The sequence below is a fragment of the Thalassophryne amazonica genome, chromosome 10, assembly GCF_902500255.1.
Source record: "Thalassophryne amazonica chromosome 10, fThaAma1.1, whole genome shotgun sequence".
Lineage (NCBI taxonomy): Eukaryota > Metazoa > Chordata > Actinopteri > Batrachoidiformes > Batrachoididae > Thalassophryne > Thalassophryne amazonica.
The window spans coordinates 46622316-46642604 of record NC_047112.1 but is presented as its reverse complement, the minus strand read 5'-3'; the positions used below and the strand labels follow the sequence as shown (position 1 = coordinate 46642604).

The window sequence follows — 20289 nt, the reverse complement described above, 5'->3', positions numbered from 1 at the left end:
GGTGTACCTGGCAAGGTATTCAAAGCGTGCGCTGACCAACTTGCTGGAGTTTTCACCCGCATCTTTAACCTGTCCCTGTCACAGGCCACCATTCCACCCTGCCTCAAATCTTCCACCATCATTATTATCTGTTTTAATCTGTTTTTTTTATTGTCTTATTATGCTGTTTTAATGGTATATTCTATTATGGGAATGTGCAACATGCTGATGAACGTTCCATAGGCATGCAAGTAGTGTACTGTTTGTTGTTGTATTTATCGATTTTGAGACAGGAATGTTTGCAAAGCTCTTGGAGTCCAAGACAAATTTCCCTTTGGGGACAATAAAGTATATCGTATCGTACCGTATCCCAGTCCCAAAGAAGTCAGCAGTGGAGAGCATAAATGACTACAGGCCTGTTGTACTTACACCTGTGGTCATGAAGTGCTTTGAAAGACTGGTCTCTCAGCTCATCAGAGCCTGTCTGCCTCCCAATCTGAAGGGAAGGGCAGGGCGGACCCAGCCCCACTCTACATCCATGGTGACTGTGTGGAAAGGGTCAGCTCCATCAGGTCCCTGGGAGTGCAGCTCTCTGACAGCCTCTCCTGGACTGCCAACACCACAGTGGTGGTGAAGAAAGCCCAGCAGCGACTCCACTTCCTGAGGGTGCTCAGGAGAAACAATCTGGAGGAGAAGCTGCTGGTGTTGTTCTACAGAGCCACCATTGAGAGCATCCTGATGTACTGCATCACAGCGTGGTACGGGGGGTGCTCAGTAGCAGACAGGACAGCGCTGCAGAGGGTGATCAAAATGGCCCAGGGGATCACTGGTTGCCAGCTCTCACTACCTCAGCAGAGCTGCCAGCATCAGCAAAGACACATCCCATCCCAGCAACCATCTGTTTGACCTACTACCCTCCGGCCGACGGTATAGGTCAATCAAAACCAGGACAAACAGACTCAGGAACAGCTTTCTCCCCAGAGCGATCACTGCACTGAACAATAACAAACCACTTTAATCTGCACATTTCAAGTTTCTTGTGCAATATCTGTAAACCATGTGCAATATTTCCCGTGCAATATTATCCCGCAGTTGTATATAATTCTCGTTTTACATTTTACTTGGTCCACATTTTATTTTATTTAGTTGTACATATACTTTGAATAATTTATTGTTAAATTTTATTATCTTTTATTTGGCTAACAATTACTCACACCTCGGAAAAGCACCTTTTGGAGTTGCACTCAAATCTCGTTGCAGTGCAAATTACAATGAGAATGAAGGCGATTCTGATTCCGATTCCTTATCGATTCCCTTATGGATATCTCCTGTGAATTTTCTGTGTACTACAAATAAGCTTTACAGGTTTTCTATGTTAACAATGATTTATTGAGTCTTAAAGTGAATAAATATGAAATTGGTCACTGGATCCTTAAACTCTGGACATAAATAAACTCTACATTGGGGATCCTTGATCTCTGGACATAGTAAATAGAAATAACCAAAATCTGTAGTTTTTGTCAAAAGCATTTCCTTCCAGACATTAATGGCATGATTGTCTCTTCATACATCTGTACTTGTTGTGAAAGTGTCGTGACACGGACCCACAACAGGGGGTGTTAATGAACGGACAATGGATAAGCCAAAAAGTAACAATTTAATGTTGTGAATCGCACAACGAAGTACAGACAATAACAATATGGTGGAATGTCAATTATACACAAGGTGACGTGTGGGCAGGCTCGAAGATAGAAGATGTCTGGCGAGAGAAGAGCCGGATCCCACACAGCTTCCACCACCAACGGATCTGAAGAACACCGGAGCCGCCAAGTCCTGCGCCCCAGGTGGCCACTGTCTTCAGCAGTCAGACCCGGTACTGCTGGCAGAGAACAGAAACAGTACTGATGAGTGTGAGTTTGCACACTCAGTAATCCCACAGTCGGTGTTCAGTTAGGAGGGAGAACCTCCACCTCCGAATCACACACTCGTGCAGCTCCTGAGACAACCACTTATCTGGTTTGGGGTGTGAGGCGAAGCCGTCGCAGTCCACACCAAACGCCAACACAGCAGACAAGGAATCCGTCCCAGGAAAACGGCTGCAAAAGAGATCAGACTAATGCTCGATTAAGATTCAGCAGAGACGTTACCTGAATGGTAGCTGATTTCTCGGCGGGGAGGTGGAGTTGCAGTCCGGCCTTATGGTGGTGGTGATGAGTAGTGGATGAGTGACAGCTGGTACGGATGATGGGTGACAGCTGTCACTCCCGGTCGCTCCGACGCCCTCTCGTGCTTGAAGCCCGCACTTCAAGCAGGGTGCCATCTTGTAGTGGTGGGCCAGCAGTACCTCCTCTTCAGCGGCCTGAGCTCAGCTGGCTGCTGGAGTCTGCAGGTCTCCAGCCATACAGTCTTGGGCTGCTGCACATCAGCGCAGGACATCTCATTTTGGAAAGAAAGAAAAAATATTTTGATCAATTGCAGTTTGTCGTTTGTATTACAACGTTTGGAAACAGAAGTAATTTAATTTAAATGGCGATTCGCTTTGAAGTTATAAATTCCAAGCGGACTTGACTCAGCAGAGAGTGGCGCAGCGTTTGGAGCAACGGAACGGAGGACGATTCTTGTTTCTTTCTTGCAACAAGACAGGAGTCCCAGTTAGTCACTTTAATCTGCACAAAAGTGACTCACGATTGACATTTTAATGGCTTTGAGAGGGGTTAAGAAGCAGAGTTGCCGCTTCTGAAGAGGAGCGAAACAATGAACCAACGAAGCAGCAGATCGAAGCACTGCTTCATTGGTTCAAGGTTCAAAGCAAAGCTGCAGAAACGGCTGATTATAGACCTGCTGCAGGGTCTGTAATCAATGCAGACAAATGATCATTTTTCCTAACAAACACCCTCAAAACAACGGCCACTCTGAAGGACCGATAAGGGAATTGTTAAACAAAAAAGCTATCGATGTAAGTGGATTGAATCATTTCTTATTGATACCTGAAAAGAACCCGTTCCCGATACCCATCCCTATATATTATAAATAATTACCTTAGACAAGATTCCAAATGCGTTCACCACACGACGTGCACAAGACAACCTGTAGCTGTAGATAATTTATTTGTGATTCTGTGTGTGATGAGAGAATGGTTCCATCACTCAAATTGTGAGAGCAAATGTGTCATCAGCTTCAAAATGATATGGCACAGACTTTATTTCATATTGCGTGGCGTCAAGTAGGACAAAGCAGGACGCATTGGCATGACGAATTGCGCGGCAGTGCAGGGATCAAATTTGTGCAAGTGTCAAGATGCCTTTACCAGTGAAGTTCATAAACAAACATCACAAGAAGGCAATGGGAGAAGCCAACAGCGAGTACACATCTGGATCCAATTATGGAAAACTGCTTTAGAGAGAAACACAATGCAAAAAAAAAAAAAAGACTGTCAGGCAAAAATCACACATCACTATGACAACATGCTTAGAAATTTCCTTGATGATCTGGCAATGCACTTATAAACAAGACAAAAACAAGTCAATCCAAGTGACATCTTCAAACTGAAACATTTTGATTCATTCACATTTAGAAACTGACAGAAGTGGTATGGAATGTCAAAGCGGTTTGATGCACGCAACTCCAACAACATGACTAAGGCTCACGTTTACAAGTCACAAGTCTTGGTTCAAAACCTGAAGTGCGCTGGCTTTGGTGCCACATGCAGCACATGCAGACATCTAACACTGGGGGCCAACAGAGGATATCACTGCCATCGGGTCAAAGCAAAGACAGAGGGCAGCACTGTGGGCGGCAGCAAGAGAACAGAACACATCCTTCCTCATCTCACTAGGGCCTCTTCAGCCTGCCACGTGACTTTTCAAGACCCACTGGTTCTGCCTTTTCCAGCTGTGTGCAAGCAGGCCTGACTGAACACATGTCAGGTAGAGCGTGACAAACACACAGCATATTTGCTTCATGCTCACATAATGAATAGGCCTTCTCGTTAAGATAAAAGTAATACTATGGTGGTCATACTGGAACTAAGATCATCACATCTCAGATTTGCTGCATTTGTTCAAATCAAATTTTCTTCCCCTTGTCTAGATATATCATGAGTCACAGTTGGCTCAAACCATTAAGAATACACACAATTTTAATACTGCAGCAACAATTTGCTGAGCCTATTTCTCTCATATACTGTTCATAAATCTGTGTTAGTGAGCACTTCTCCTTTGCCAAGATAACCCATCCTACCTCACAGGTGTGTCCTATCAAGATGCTGATTAGACAGCTTGATAATTGCACAGGTGTGCCTTAGGCTGGTCACAATAAAAGGCTCACAAACAGATTGACAGATTTGTAAACGATATTTGAGAGAAACAGGCCTTTTGTGTATATAGAAAATGTTTTAGATCTTTGATTTAAGCAGTGGTGGGCACCATAGGCATTATAAAGACTAGATGCCGCATCGACCGCTACTGCCTATTGGCGCTGACAACCCGTGGGGCCGCTATCTTGGACCAGTCATATGACCACTCAGTGCTATTCGAGTACTATTGATTTATTCCATTGTAACTCTCTGAACACTAAACTGATTTTCATGTGGGGTTTTTTCTGCAAATATCATACATGTAGCTACGATACAGGACAAATGGTCCGGCATATTTATTTATTCATAGTGGTATTAACAGTAATAGAATATTCTGATACAGACCATAGACAGGCATTTTGTAAACACACATTGTACACATATATACACACTAATATATGACAGAGAAGCAGATAGCGGCAGTAAAGTAAACTATTTTAGTAATTTGAAGAGACAATATATGATTAGGCTATATATAACTATTTACATATTTAAACAAAACACCGACTGCTGGCCTGCTCTGTGTCAGCCTGATCCCATCAGATCTCAGAAGCTAAGCAGTGCAGCATCTGGTTATTACTTGGATGGGAGACCTCTTTGGAACACCAGCGGGTACTATGATTCTCCAGGTGAAACAGGTTGGGTCAGGAAGGGCATCCGGCATAAAACATGTACCATATAACAATGCGGATCTGGCTGTATCCGCTGTGGCGACCCTGAACAATAACAGGAGCAGCTGAACTGCGAACACAAACAAAATGCTGACTAATGAATACATTAAATTTCTATATAAAACATAACAACAGATAGAAGTTATATATCAGAGAAAATGAAATTCTATACAAATCAGAGTATCAATATAATTCATGTATATATAAATGAAGAGTTCAGGCGCAAAACCCCATAAACGCCACGCCCACGGAAAATGAGATAACCATTGCAAGTGAAAGCTTACCGAGGCTCGTATCCGATAACAAAATCAATTCTGCTGCAACACCCCATGAATCCTATGGTAAATGCAAGTCAAGACGGGGTTTGTATGCAGAACCTCGTAAGCGCCATCCCAGTTGGTGTGCAAAACCACACAGTGAACAGCGCACCACTCACTGGCATTTATCGCGGTCATGTGACGCAAAGATTGTGGTGCCCATGAGAGCCTCTCTGATGCTGCGTTTACACAGGTAGAACACCTGCAGAAGCGTCCTGAGGAGCTTCAGCAGGAACTGTAGAACGACACTTGACACTTCGTGTCACTGTTCCTCTTCGGCATACTGCATCAAACTGAACGCTGTGGAGCCGGGTTTAATTGTGTGCACGTGACAGAAAACTGATTCATCGTGGCACGCAGTGAAATGTGACGCCGCGTTACAAGTCGTGTCAAAACTTGACAGTTTCCGTGTCACTTCGTAATAATGCGCGACAGTCTGAGCTCCAAGAACCATCACAGGAACCACTATGAACGTTGTCACTCCTATTAAGGATCACTACTCATCAAGACGGCTCAACATGCTCAGTTGCGACCTCCACGACAGGAGGCCAAATGAGGGTGGTGTGTGACATTTGTGGAAGATTTTTTGACAGCCAAAAACATGCTCCACGAATATCAAGAATATCACGCACCAACACGCACTATTAAGAAACCTATTCAGATGCATTAAGTCACGTTAAGAATGTCAGGAATGTGTCACGAATGACAGAAAAATGACATTGGTAACGCGTCTTGCTTATGTGTAAACGCACCATATGATTTTTTGACAGCCAAAAACATGCTCCACGGAAATCACAAATATCACGCACCAACACGCACTATTAACCCTCTGGGTTCTGAGGGCATTTTTTGGACAGTTCACTCGCTTGGCATAAATGTTTTATTATTGCTGTTAACAGCTCTCCCTGCATCCCACAATCAAGTTTTATGTCTCTTTTTTTCAGGACAACCCGTGCTTTCAGAATATATATGTTTTTTTGTGTTTTATAAGTATAATAAAGGTTTACAATCAAAAATAGGCAAGGAAAAAATAAAGCGAAAAATAATTTTCCACACACATTTATTCAAAACACACAGCAAACTATAATAAACAACTGTTTTGACACTTTATAAAGGTAATTTGAGGTCTTGTGTGAAAGTCTGTACAACAAAAAGGTTCAAACAATACACACAAATGCACATTTTAAACAATATATACAAAATGGTCTATGCATTTTGTTGTCCATTGATATGGTAAACAGTGCTTTACGCAGAGAAAGCAACAGAGTTATCCAGTAACATTCACATGCAAACTAGTGGAGCAATCCTGATAGTTACACACTCTGTTTGAGCATGTGAGATTGTCATCAGAGGCTCTCCGTCTGCTCCTGCTTTCACTGATCGCTGTGCGTAATGGCGCAGGGCACACTGAGTATGTACTAATAGTATGTACTCATTGGAGCTATTCAAACTGCCAACTAGTAACATATCACTCCTGAAAATGATCTTTGGCTTTTCACGTGAGGTAAATCTGCCCTACGATTGGATTTTGGAAAACTATGTGATGGTGAACCAATTCCAATTGGACACTCAAAGCATAGACCATTTTGTATATATTGTTCAAAATGTGCATTTGTGTTTATTGCTTGAACCTTTTTGTTGTACAGCCTTGCACACAAGACCTCAAATTACCTTTATAAAGTGTCAAAACAGTTGTTTATTATAGTTTGCTGTGTGTTTTGAATAAATGTGTGGAAAATTATTTTTCACTTTATTTTTTCCTTGCCTATTTTTGATTGTAAACCTTTATTACACTTATAAAACACAACAAAAACATATATTCTGAAAGCACAGGTTGTCCTGAAAAAGAGAGACATAAAACTTGATTGTGGGATGCAGGGAGAGCTGTTAACAGCAATAATAAAACATTTATGCCAGGCATGTGAACTGTCCAAAAAATGCCCTCGGACCCCAGAGGGTTAAGCACCACCAATGCTTCTGAGTAGAATCAAAGGTGATCACAAACTCAACACAAACAGTGAGTCAGAGCTTGTTTTTGTGCGCCCTGCCCACTGCTGTAAGAAACAGTCATTTACATTCAACATACACTGCCCCAGATATGTGGCAAAAGGCATAAAAAAAACAAAGCAGGTTTAACTTATGGTTTGATTTAAAAGTCAAACTAATTCTGGACGGTTTATTGATATCAACGTCAACTGTCATTTTTAAAAAGTAAAAATATCACAAATATCTTTTACTTTTAAATTAATGCACTAATTCTGAAGGTTTGAGCATTAATTTTCAGAATTTTCAGTTTTGCAAATGCCCGTTTTAACAAATGAAAAACAAATGACATATTTACAAATACACATTTATTTGTTAAAACCAACACACTCGTTACAGTAATGTGTGTTGGTTTTTCACAAATAAACCAACCAACCAGTGATGAGGAGGCTCATTTTCCCATAATGCCTTTTGGCATCTCTGAGTTTTAATGCTCAGTTTTAATGTCTTTGTAGCAGTCGGGCAGCCAGGCCCCTTCTGTTGGGATGGGTTGAACTCAGCAGTGAGCTGCCTGACTGCTGCAAAACATACAACAGACAGGAACTAAAGTGTGATTTTAGGGTTTATAAACATTTTTGACCATTCAGTTTTACTTACTATGCCTGCAAAAAACATTAGTGGACTAAACGTTAGTGAAACTAAGTTCAGCAGAAGCTAATTGGTCCACTGATGGTTTTCAAGTTAGCTGAAAAGCTAATCCTCTAACAAAAATGTTAGCTTTGCTAATTAGTGGAACTGTGCCCAACACTGGGTTTCAGCTCATGAAAAATGGGAGTAAACACAAAAGTGTTGTGTTTCTATTTTTGTTCAGTGTAGTTTTATGTTGACCATTCGGCTTTATTTACTATGCCTGCAAAAAACGTTAATGGACTAAAAGTTAGTGAAACAAAATTTAGCGGAAGCTAATTGGTCCACTGATGGTTTTCAAGTTAGCTGAAAAGCTAATCCGCTAACAAAAATGTTAGTTTCGCTAATTAGCGGAACTGTGCCCACCACTGGATTTCAGCTCATGAAAAATGGGAGCAAAAACAAAAGTGTTGCGTTTATATTTTTGTTTTTCAATTTAAATTTTTTCAATTTATTTTCATTTATATAGCGCCAAATCACAACAGAGTTGCCTCAAAGCGCTTCACACATGTAAGGTCTAACCTTACCAACCCCCAGAGCAACAGTGGTAAGGAAAAACTCCCTCTGAGGAAGAAACCTCAAGCAGACCAGACTCAAAGGGGTGACCCTCTGCTTGGGTCATGTTACAAACAAATTACGGAACAATTCACAGAACAATTCACGGACGAATATACAAGAAATGCTATTGGCGCACAGGACAGGAGGATCGCCAACATGAATACAACTATCTCTGGATGGACCTGCACCTTAAACAGAGAGAAAAAAACAGAATCAGGCATCAGAAAGACAAAAAATACTGTATAATGTGCCAGCATTAAACAACAAGAAAAACAGAGAAATACTAAGGTGATTGCCGGCCACTAGCCCTAAACTTCACTAAAAGACCCAGAATTTAGGTAAAGTTGAGGCTGCAGCCCGCTCCAATTACTAATAGATGAATTAAAAGAGTAAAAAGCGTAAAACAAAACTGTACCAGTATGATAGCCATATGAAAGGGAAAATAAGTGTGTCTTAAGTCTGGACTTGAAAATCTCCACAGAATCTGACTGTTTTATTGAGGCAGGGAGATCATTCCACAGAACAGGGGCACGATAAGAGAAAGCTCTGTGACCCACAGACTTCTTATTCACCTTAGGGACACAAAGTAGTCCTGCACCCTGAGAACGTAAAGCCCGGGCCGGTACGTAAGTTTTAATTAGGTCAGCTAGGTAGGGAGGTGCCAGTCCATGTATAATTTTATAGGTTAGTAGCAGAACCTTAAAATCTGATCTCACTGGGACAGGAAGGCAGTGAAGGGATGCCAAAATGGGTGCAATGTGGTCGAACTTTCTGCTTCGTGTCAAAAGTCTGGCTGCAGCATTTTGAACCAACTGGAGACCCCTAATGCTAGACTGCGGTAAACCAGAAAATAGAACATTGCAGTAGTCCAATCTAGAAGAGATAAATGCATGGATCAGGGTCTCAGCATCAGCCATAGACAGGATGGGACGAATCATCGCTATATTTCGCAGGTGGAAGAAAGCAGTCCTAGTAATATTTCTAATGTGAAGGCCAAAGGACAACGAAGGATCAAAAATTACCACAAGGTTCCTCACTTTGTCAGTGTGATGTATGACACACGAGCCGAGGCTGAACGTTAACTGGTCAAATTGATGCCAATGTCTCACTGGATCAAGAACCATCATTTCAGTCTTATCAGAGTTTAAAAGTACGAAGTTTCTAGACATCCAACTTCTCACCGCTGCAAGGCAATCTTCTAAGGATTTTATGTGAACGAGATTACCAGCAGTTATCGGCATGTATAACTGAGTATCATCTGCATAGCAGTGAAAGTTAATCCCAAAACACCGCAATATGTGCCCAAGGGGTGCTATATAAAGGGAGAAAAGCAGGGGGCCTAAGACAGACCCCTGTGGAACCCCAAATTTCATGTCACTAAGGTTAGAGGTAGTGTTACTGTCCAAAACACAGTGACAACAACTGGTCAAGTTTGACGTCAGCCATGCAAGGGCACTCCCAGTAATCACAAAATGATTTTCCAGCCTATCAAGTAAAATATGATGATCCACTGTATCAAATGCAACAGAACCGTAGTGGTGTCCGAATCCATTGTAAGCAGAAGATCATTCACCACCTTAGTGAGAGCAGTCTCTGTGGAATATTTTCAGACTGCAGTGGCTTAAAGAGATTATTCTCAGTTAGATAGTCTACGAGCTGCCGTGAAACCACTTTTTCCAGAATTTTAGCGAAAAATGACAGATTTGATATCGGCCGATAGTTTGTCAATACACTAGGGTCAAGATTAGGTTTCTTAAGTAATGGTTTAATCACTGCAGATTTGAAACATTTAGGAACAGATCCAGAAGTTAAAGAAAGATTAATAATTTCCAGCACAGTCGGCCCAAGAGTGGGCCACAGGTCCTTAACAGTTTTGTTGGTATAGGAGCAAATAAACAGGTTGTGCTTTTTGTTGACATTATGAGTTTTGTCAGCATGCCTAGTGAGATACTATCAAATTCTGTAAATCTAGGTAATACCTCAGTAGTGGCGCCCACCTCAATAGCAGGGTGTAGTGGCTGGGTTAAAGCATGCCGGGATATGTTTAACCTGATGTCTGCTATTTTCTTAAAGTAATCCAGGAAATCTTGTGCTGTAAAACGAGAGCGAACTACAGGTGGCTGTCCATGCATAAGTGTTGCCACCGTGTTGAACAAGAACTTTGAGTTATGCTTGTTTTTGTTGATCAAATCAGAGTAGTAAATCCGCTTTGTAGCCAATAATGCATGCTTATAGTCTAAGATAGCATCAAGCCATGCAAGGTGAAATACTTTTAATTTTGAACGACGCCATTTCCATTCTAGACCTCTTGCTTTATGCTTGAGGTCACGCAGATAACCATTGAACCAAGGTGACTGTGATTTGGGGGAGCGTGGTTTTAACACTGGTGGTGCAATCATGTCGAGTGTAGTTTTGAGCACTGAGTTTAAACTATCCACAAGTCTGTCTACTGACTGGGTATTTGTCAAATGTGAAGCTAAGACATCAGGCAGTCTAGCTTCGAGTTCAGTCTTAGTTGAGGAGGTGATGCCTCGCCGTAATGATATATAAGGTTGTTGTTCCACTAAACACGGCAGCGAAACTGTAAACTTAATAAGTGAGTGATCAGACACCACTGATGTAAGAGGCATGATGACGCGCTCCGAGCTGCGACGTCGCGGCACAAACCACTGGATCATTTCTAAGCTGATGGCTCTGTGGATACGAGACCGTCGTGTGCTCTTTCTCCGGTTATCACAAGAGCTGGACATCAGCCATTTTCCGGCAGATTTCACTTTTAACAAGAGATTTTGTCATGGAAAGCTGCGCGGAGGCCAGACTGTGCACTCTGACTTCTCTTCTACTTTATATTTGTTCTTGTGCAGAGCTGCAGGGCTGCGCTCTGAGTTCTGTTATAGTTTATCTTTCCTCCTTTGACTGTGAGATGCGCGCGAACGAACCATTCATGAGCAAATGTGGAGATGTCTGGAGTTAGGCGTTACCTGTGCTGCTCCACAGCCTGTCTAGTGGATTTCTATTTTGTTTTAGCACTGTTGTCGTGCGTTACCTGTGCTGCTCCACAGCCTGTCTAGTGGATTTTTATTTTGTTTTAGCACTGTTGTCGTGCGTTGCCTGTGCTGCTCCACAGCCTGTCCAGTGGATTTTTATTTTTATTTTATTTTTTAGCACTGTTGTTGTGCGTTACCTGTGCTGCTCCACAGCCTGTCCAGTGGATTTTTATTTTTATTTTATTTTTTAGCACTGTTGTCGTGCGTTACCTGTGCTGCTCCACAGCCTGTCTAGTGGATTTTTATTTTATTTTAGCACTGTTGTCGTGCGTTACCTGTGCTGCTCCACAGCCTGTCTAGTGGATTTTTATTTTATTTTAGCACTGTTGTCGTGCGTTACCTGTGCTGCTCCACAGCCTGTCTAGTGGATTTTTATTTTGTTTTAGCACTGTTGTCGTGCGTTACCTGTGCTGCTCCACAGCCTGTCTAGTGGATTTTTATTTTATTTTAGCACTGTTGTCGTGCGTTACCTGTGCTGCTCCACAGCCTGTCTAGTGTCGGATTCCCTGTTTGGGAATCCGCTAGCTTAGCGTAGCTACTAGCTCTTAGCCGTTTTAGCATGGCGGCTTCTCCTGTCTCTCCCGTACTTTTCTGCTCTGGGTGTGAAATGTTTAGTTATTCCTCGGCCTCTTTTAGCAGCAACGGTACATGTAATAAGTGCAGCTTATTCGTAGCTTTGGAGGCTAGGCTGGGCGAATTGGAGGCTCAGCTCCGCACCGTGGAAAATTCTACAGCTAGCCAGGCCCCTGTAGTCGGTGCGGACCAAGGTAGCTTAGCCGCCGTTAGTTCCCCCCTGGCAGACCCCGTGCAGTCGGGAAGGCAGGCTGACTGGGTGACTGTGAGGAGGAAGCGTAGCCCTAAACAGAAGCCCCGTGTACACCGTCAACCCGTTCACATCTCTAACCGTTTTTCCCCACTCGACGATACACTCGCCGAGGATCAAACTCTGGTTATTGGCGACTCTGTTTTGAGAAATGTGAAGTTAGCGACACCAGCAACCATTGTCAATTGTCTTCCGGGGGCCAGAGCAGGCGACATCGAAGGACATTTGAAATTGCTGGCTAAGGCTAAGCGTAAATTTGGTAAGATTGTAATTCACGTCGGCAGTAATGACACTCGGTTACGCCAATCGGAGGTCACTAAAATTAACATTGAATCGGTGTGTAACTTTGCAAAAACAATGTCGGACTCTGTTGTTTTCTCTGGGCCCCTCCCCAATCAGACCGGGAGTGACATGTTTAGCCGCATGTTCTCCTTGAATTGCTGGCTGTCTGAGTGGTGTCCAAAAAATGAGGTGGGCTTCATTGATAATTGGCAAAGCTTCTGGGGAAAACCTGGTCTTGTTAGGAGAGACGGCATCCATCCCACTTTAGAGGGAGCAGCTCTCATTTCTAGAAATCTGGCCAATTTTTTGGGATCCTCCAAACTGTGACAGTCTAGCGTTGGGACCAGGAGGCAGAGCTGTGGTCTTATACACCTCTCTGCAGCTTCTCTCCCCCTGCCATCCCCCTATTACCCCATCCCCGTAGAGACGGTGCCTGCTCCCAGACCACCAATAACTAGCAAAAATCTATTTAAGCATAAAAATTCAAAAAGAAAAAATAATATAGCACCTTCAATTGCACCACAGACTAAAACAGTTAAATGTGGTCTATCAAACATTAGGTCTATTTCTTCTAAGTCCCTGTTGGTAAATGATATAATAATTGATCAACGTATTGATTTATTCTGCCTAACAGAAACTTGGTTACAGCAGGATGAATATGTTAGTTTAAATGAGTCAACACCCCCGAGTCACACTAACTGTCAGAATGCTCGTAGCACGGGCCGGGGCGGAGGATTAGCAGCAATCTTCCATTCCAGCTTATTAATTAATCAAAAACCTAGACAGAGCTTTAATTCATTTGAAAGCTTGTCTCTTAGTCTTGTCCATCCAAATTGGAAGTCCCAAAAACCAGTTTTATTTGTTATTATCTATCGTCCACCTGGTCGTTACTGTGAGTTTCTCTGTGAATTTTCAGACCTTTTGTCTGACTTAGTGCTTAGCTCAGATAAGATAATTATAGTGGGCGATTTTAACATCCACACAGATGCTGAGAATGACAGCCTCAACACTGCATTTAATCTATTATTAGACTCTATCGGCTTTGCTCAAAAAGTAAATGAGTCCACCCACCACTTTAATCATATTTTAGATCTTGTTCTGACTTATGGTATGGAAATAGAAGACTTAACAGTATTCCCTGAAAACTCCCTTTTGTCTGATCATTTTTTAATAACATTTACATTTACCCTGATGGACTACCCTGCAGTGGGGAATAAGTTTCATTACACTAGAAGTCTTTCAGAAAGCGCTGTAACTAGGTTTAAGGATATGATTCCTTCTTTATGTTCTCTAATGTCATATACCAACACAGAGCAGAGTAGCTACCTAAACTCTGTAAGGGAGTTAGAGTATCTTGTCAATAGTTTTACATCCTCATTGAAGACAACTTTGGATGCTGTAGCTCCTCTGAAAAAGAGAGCTTTAAATCAGAAGTGTCTGACTCCGTGGTATAACTCACAAACTCGTAGCTTAAAGCAGATAACCCGTAAGTTGGAGAGGAAATGGCGTCTCACTAATTTAGAAGATCTTCACTTAGCCTGGAAAAAGAGTTTGTTGCTCTATAAGAAAGCCCTTCATGAAGCTAGGACATCTTTCTACTCATCACTAATTGACCATCCCAAAGATGTATCGTTATCTTTGGCTGCTTTCAGTGATGCCGGTATTTGGTTAGACTCTTTCTCTCCGATTGTTCTGTCTGAGTTATTTTCATTAGTTACTTCATCCAAACCATCAACATGCTTATTAGACCCCATTCCTGCCAGGCTGCTCAAGGAAGTCCTACCATTATTTAATGCTTCAATCTTAAATATGATCAATCTATCTTTGTTAGTTGGTTATGTACCACAGGCCTTTAAGGTGGCAGTAATTAAACCATTACTTAAAAAGCCATCACTTGACCCAGCTATCTTAGCTAATTATAGGCCAATCTCCAACCTTCCTTTTCTCTCAAAGATTCTTGAGAGGGTAGTTGTAAAACAGCTAACTGATCACCTGCAGAGGAATGGTCTATTTGAAGAGTTTCAGTCAGGTTTTAGAATTCATCATAGTACAGAAACAGCATTAGTGAAGGTTACAAATGATCTTCTTATGGCTTCGGACAGTGGACTTATCTCTGTGCTTGTTCTGTTGGACCTCAGTGCTGCTTTTGATACTGTTGACCATAAAATTTTATTACAGAGATTAGAGCATGCCATAGGTATTAAAGGCATTGCGCTGCGGTGGTTTGAATCATATTTGTCTAATAGATTAGAATCTTCTTCACAGACTAAAGTTAATTATGGAGTTCCACAAGGTTCTGTGCTAGGACCAATTTTATTCACTTTATACATGCTTCCCTTGGGCAGTATTATTAGACGGTATTGCTTAAATGTTCATTGTTACGCAGATGATACCCAGCTTTATCTATCCATGAAGCCAGAGGATACGCACCAATTAGCTAAACTGCAGGATTGTCTTACAGACATAAAGACATGGATGACCTCTAATTTCCTGCTTTTAAACTCAGATAAAACTGAAGTTATTGTACTTGGCCCCACAAATCTTAGAAGCATGGTGTCTAACCAGATCGTTACTCTGGATGGCATTTCCCTGATCTCTAGTAATACTGTGAGAAATCTTGGAGTTATTTTTGATCAGGATATGTCATTCAAAGCGCATATTAAACAAATATGTAGGACTGCCTTTTTGCATTTACGCAATATCTCTAAAATTAGAAAGGTCTTGTCTCAGAGTGATGCTGAAAAACTAATTCATGCATTTGTTTCCTCTAGGCTGGACTATTGTAATTCATTATTATCAGGTTGTCCTAAAAGTTCCCTAAAAAGCCTTCAGTTGGTTCAGAATGCTGCAGCTAGAGTACTGACGGGGACTAGCAGGAGAGAGCATATCTCACCCGTGTTGGCCTCCCTTCATTGGCTTCCTGTTAATGCTAGAATAGAATTTAAAATTCTTCTTCTTACTTATAAGGTTTTGAATAATCAGGTCCCATCTTATCTTAGGGACCTCGTAGTACCATATTACCCCATTAGAGCGCTTCGCTCTCAGACTGCGGGCTTACTTGTAGTTCCTAGGGTTTGTAAGAGTAGAATGGGAGGCAGAGCCTTCAGCTTTCAGGCTCCTCTCCTGTGGAACCAGCTCCCAATTCAGATCAGGGAGACAGATACCCTCTCTACTTTTAAGATTAGGCTTAAAACTTTCCTTTTCGCTAAGGCTTATAGTTAGGGCTGGATCGGGTGACCCTGGACCATCCCTTGGTTATGTTGCTTTAGACGTAGACTGTGTTTCATAATTATTGTATGGCCTTGCCTTGCAATGTGGAGCGCCTTGGGGCAACTGTTTGTTGTGATTTGGCGCTATACAAGAAAAAAGTTGATTGATTGATTGATTGAGTTGTACTTGATGTTGACATGTCCTGTCTCTGGCAATCAGTCTGTGAGCAGCACTTTTATGGATTTTATTTAAATACATTTGTGAGAGAAGAAGCTGCTGCTGCCTCATAGTGCGTCTCTTCACCAGACAGCTCCACACAGAGAAAGAGCTGAGCTGCAATCAGCACTTTTTTCTGTGGTTTTTTTTACTGCACTGAGTACATGGTATAAAAACAATCCTGCGTGATTTATACTGCGGGAACAATGGAACACAGCAGGATTCATAAATTGGCGTCCGGTAACGTCATCTTGTGAGGGTGTGGCTTCCGAGTCACGCCGAGTAATGCCTCTTTTCCCCGAGTTACGCCTCTTTGCCCGACTTGTGCTGTAACCGCTTCCTTTCTGCGTCGAGCACAGGACGCCAAAAAAATTAAACAGGTTTAATTTTTCGGCGTCCGATTTGCTTCCTGCTTTGCGCCCCTTGCACTGTTGTGGCGCCGAGCTGCATTGTCTCGGCACTGAGTTGCTTCCACGTGCATTGTCATAATGACGCACGGTGCAACTGGGAGCAACTGGGAGCACCCCCGGTGTGAAAGGGGCTTTAGAGATGCTCCACTCATTACCTGTGAATGTTACTGAATAAGCCTGTGGCAAGCTCTCTCGCTCCAGCATAAAGCACTGTTTACCATATCAATGGAGTGAGGGGGAGGGGCCGCTCCTCAGAGTGTAAATGGGCCAAAGTGTCAAAGTTGCTTTCAGAGCAGGACAGAACACTCCAAAACACAGTCGAAGTAGAAGTTTGTAATGTGACCTTTGTGTAACAGCAGACAGAAATTGCTTTGAGATGAAGATAAACAAAACAAATAGACCATTTTGTATATATTGTTCAAAATGTGCATTTGTGTTTATTGTTTGAACCTTTTGTTGTACAATCTTTCACACAAGAGCCCAAATTACCTTTATAAAGTGTCAAAACAGTTGTTTATTATAGTTTACTGTGTGTTTAGAATAAATGTGTGTGGAAAATTATTTTCCACTTTACTTTTTCCTTTCTCATTTCTGATTGTAAACCTTTATTACACTTATAAAACACAACTATAGCATATACATTCTGAAAGTACAGGTTTTCCTGAAAAAAGAGACATAAAATTTGATTGTGGGATGCAGGGAGAGCTGTTAATAGCAATAATAAAACATTTATGCCAGGCGAGTGAACTGTCCAAAAAATGCCCTCAGAACCCAGAGGGTTAATTCAACCATTGATAAATGTATATCAAGCATATTAGACTGTGAGTACTATACCTGCAAACCTAATGAGGTATTTTCTTCAGTGCCACAAATTAAATTCTTTCAACCTTGACTGCATGTAGGGTTAAAGAAAAAATTACCAGAGACAGATTATCCATAAATATAAGCATAAAAAGACCACGGCCAGAGTATCTGCATTGGTAATTAAGAAAATATTTTTGAAGACTTAGATAAACTCTTTAAAGGGGAACAGAAATGCCCACGGATTATTTATAACATGAATAAACATAAAAAATGTGTTCTTTTGATAGTTCAAGAACCACTAAAGACCATAAAACATCTACAAAAACCTTTAGTCGTGGTCTAAGAGGCTTTGACGTCGACCGACTGCCACCATTTAGGCAGGTCAGCCGGGTGATGTCACTGGTTGGGCGGAAGATGAGCCTTGTTCTGAGATCCCCTGCCAGAGGCACCAACATAGGAGGTTATATATGACCACTAGATAAGGGTGTAATGGCCCAATCACATGGCACACGACGATTCCTGAATGAAGGGAAAAAAGTAAAAAACTCACAATTCGTTGCGAAAAGGTGGACGAAAGAGCTTTATCACCGAATAGCCTGTCAAACAAGAGTGCAAAAGGGATGAAAGAGGAACTAAACAAAACCAAAGCCAACACTAATCTCAACTCTTTAAGTGAAATGCGCCTGGAGCCACAGCTGGAGCAATGTCTCACCCATATTGGCCTCTCTTCATTGGCTTCCTGTTAATTCTAGAATCGAATTTAAAATTCTTCTTCTTACTTATAAGGTTTTGAATAATCAGGTCCCATCTTATCTTAGGGACCTCGTAGTACCATATCACCCCAATAGAGCGCTTCGCTCTCAGACTGCAGGCTTACTTGTAGTTCCTAGGGTTTGTAAGAGTAGAATGGGAGGCAGAGCCTTCAGCTTTCAGGCTCCTCTCCTGTGGAACCAGCTCCCAATTCAGATCAGGGAGACAGACACCCTCTCTACTTTTAAGATTAGGCTTAAAACTTTCCTTTTTGCTAAAGCTTATAGTTAGGGCTGGATCAGGTGACCCTGAACCATCCCTTAGTTATGCTGCTATAGACGTAGACTACTGGGGGGTTCCCATGATGCAGTTTCTTTCTCTTTTTGCTCTGTATGCACCACTCTGCATTTAATCATTAGTGATCGATCTCTGCTCCCCTCCACAGCATGTCTTTTTCCTGGTTCTCTCCCTCAGCCCCAACCAGTCCCAGCAGAAGACTGCCCCTCCCTGAGCCTGGTTCTGCTGGAGGTTTCTTCCTGTTAAAAGGGAGTTTTTCCTTCCCACTGTAGCCAAGTGCTTGCTCACAGGGGGTCGTTTTGACCGTTGGGGTTTTACATAATTATTGTATGGCCTTGCCTTACAATATAAAGCGCCTTGGGGCAACTGTTTGTTGTGATTTGGCGCTATATAAAAAAATTGATTGATTGATTGATTGATTGAATGTGTGTCTACGTCTTAGAGTTCAAGGACTCAGCGCTGGGACGGCGCTCATAGCGCCTGAGTCCTGGAGAAACTGCAAACATAAGCTGTGGAGATCTGTGTGCACATCGGTGGGACCACCTGCTCTGGTTCCTCGTCCGTGCCCTCAGACGACACAGGCACGAGCAGGGAACATACACCTGTTTATCTACTACATGTCATGGAGAAAGTGACAAGAATAACCAAAACCACTTACTTATGGAAGGAAATACTATCTCCCTTGTTCCTCCGTTTGTGGCTTTGCCAACATGCGCAGCTTTCCAGCATATTCCACTTGTTTCTTGACGAGACTAACAGAACTTCAATGAGCGAGCTCAGTTAACTGCCCCGAATTAAAATGGCAACCACGCCTCCTTGCCGGGACATGGCTCAGAGCGAGTGCGGATTCTAGTTCTTATATATAACCTCTTTGGGCACCAACAACATGGCTTCGGGATCAACAAGTGAAAGCACATCTTCAGAATCACTTGCCTTCGCTTTGTGTTTGTGCAGCGATGCCTTGCCCGCCATGTTGGATCTTGACTGCACTCATCCCCAGCAGAGGAGACCCCAACCAGTGACGTCACTGGAAGTGCCCTCCACTGACTTCATCCAATGGAGATTTACATGTCAATTTAGCAGCAAATTTGATTCAAATAATATTATCTAAACTGCGCTCAAACATTCTGCAAGTGTATGAATAACAATTTTTACCAAGGAATACACAAATTCTCAAAAAACGTTTGTTCCCCTTTAATTAAAACAAGTACCCGTTGTGGTCTATTTAATCCGACACTGCAGTTACAAAAACTGATTATACTAAATTCTTTCAGCTTCTCCATTTTCCATCAGGGTTGCCACAACAAATCTAATATGGCTCTGCACGTTTTACATCGGATGCCCTTCCTGACACAATTTACATTGAGAATGGGCAAGGGTGCTCTTGAACAGAGATCCTTCTGCACAGGAAACGAGCACACTCCCCACTTGGCCACCACGCTGACCAGTAAAATGGATTATAATTGCAGTAAATCAGTCAATTCACTGATAAAGAAATATAAGAGAACGTCTTACTGTCAGGCATGATGTGATGCATGGCAACAGATAAGAAGAAGATGGCATCACTGTAGTAAGCCCCAGATCCAGCGCTGAAGTGCTTCTGCATGGCCTCAACAATAGGAAACAGCTTCTGTGTGAGCGCCGCCACATCATGGAACACAACCTACACAAGAGAATCACAAAGCTCAATTACAATAAAGGCTATTGGATTTTGTCACAGCAGCAGAGTTGAGGGCTAAAGGATAGGTAATTATACATTTTCACAGCATAAACACTCGTCCCCTCCGCAATAAATAAATAAAATATTGGTACAGCGATGTCCACTGTATACTGGCAGTATCTGGTAAATTCCATTTCCATATTATAACCAGCGTAATTACTGCTTCTCTGGCTGTTGGATT

At 42.2% G+C, this 20289-nt stretch overlaps 1 protein-coding gene across 1 annotated transcript in view; it reads right to left on the bottom strand.

Annotated features, from left to right (window-relative positions):
• LOC117518727 (xyloside xylosyltransferase 1-like) overlaps window positions 1–20289 on the bottom strand; it is a 70008-nt gene that overhangs the window by 38036 nt on the left and 11683 nt on the right. The window contains 1 exon segment of the mRNA XM_034179949.1: window positions 19904–20051. Coding sequence (XP_034035840.1) covers window positions 19904–20051 — 148 coding nt within the window.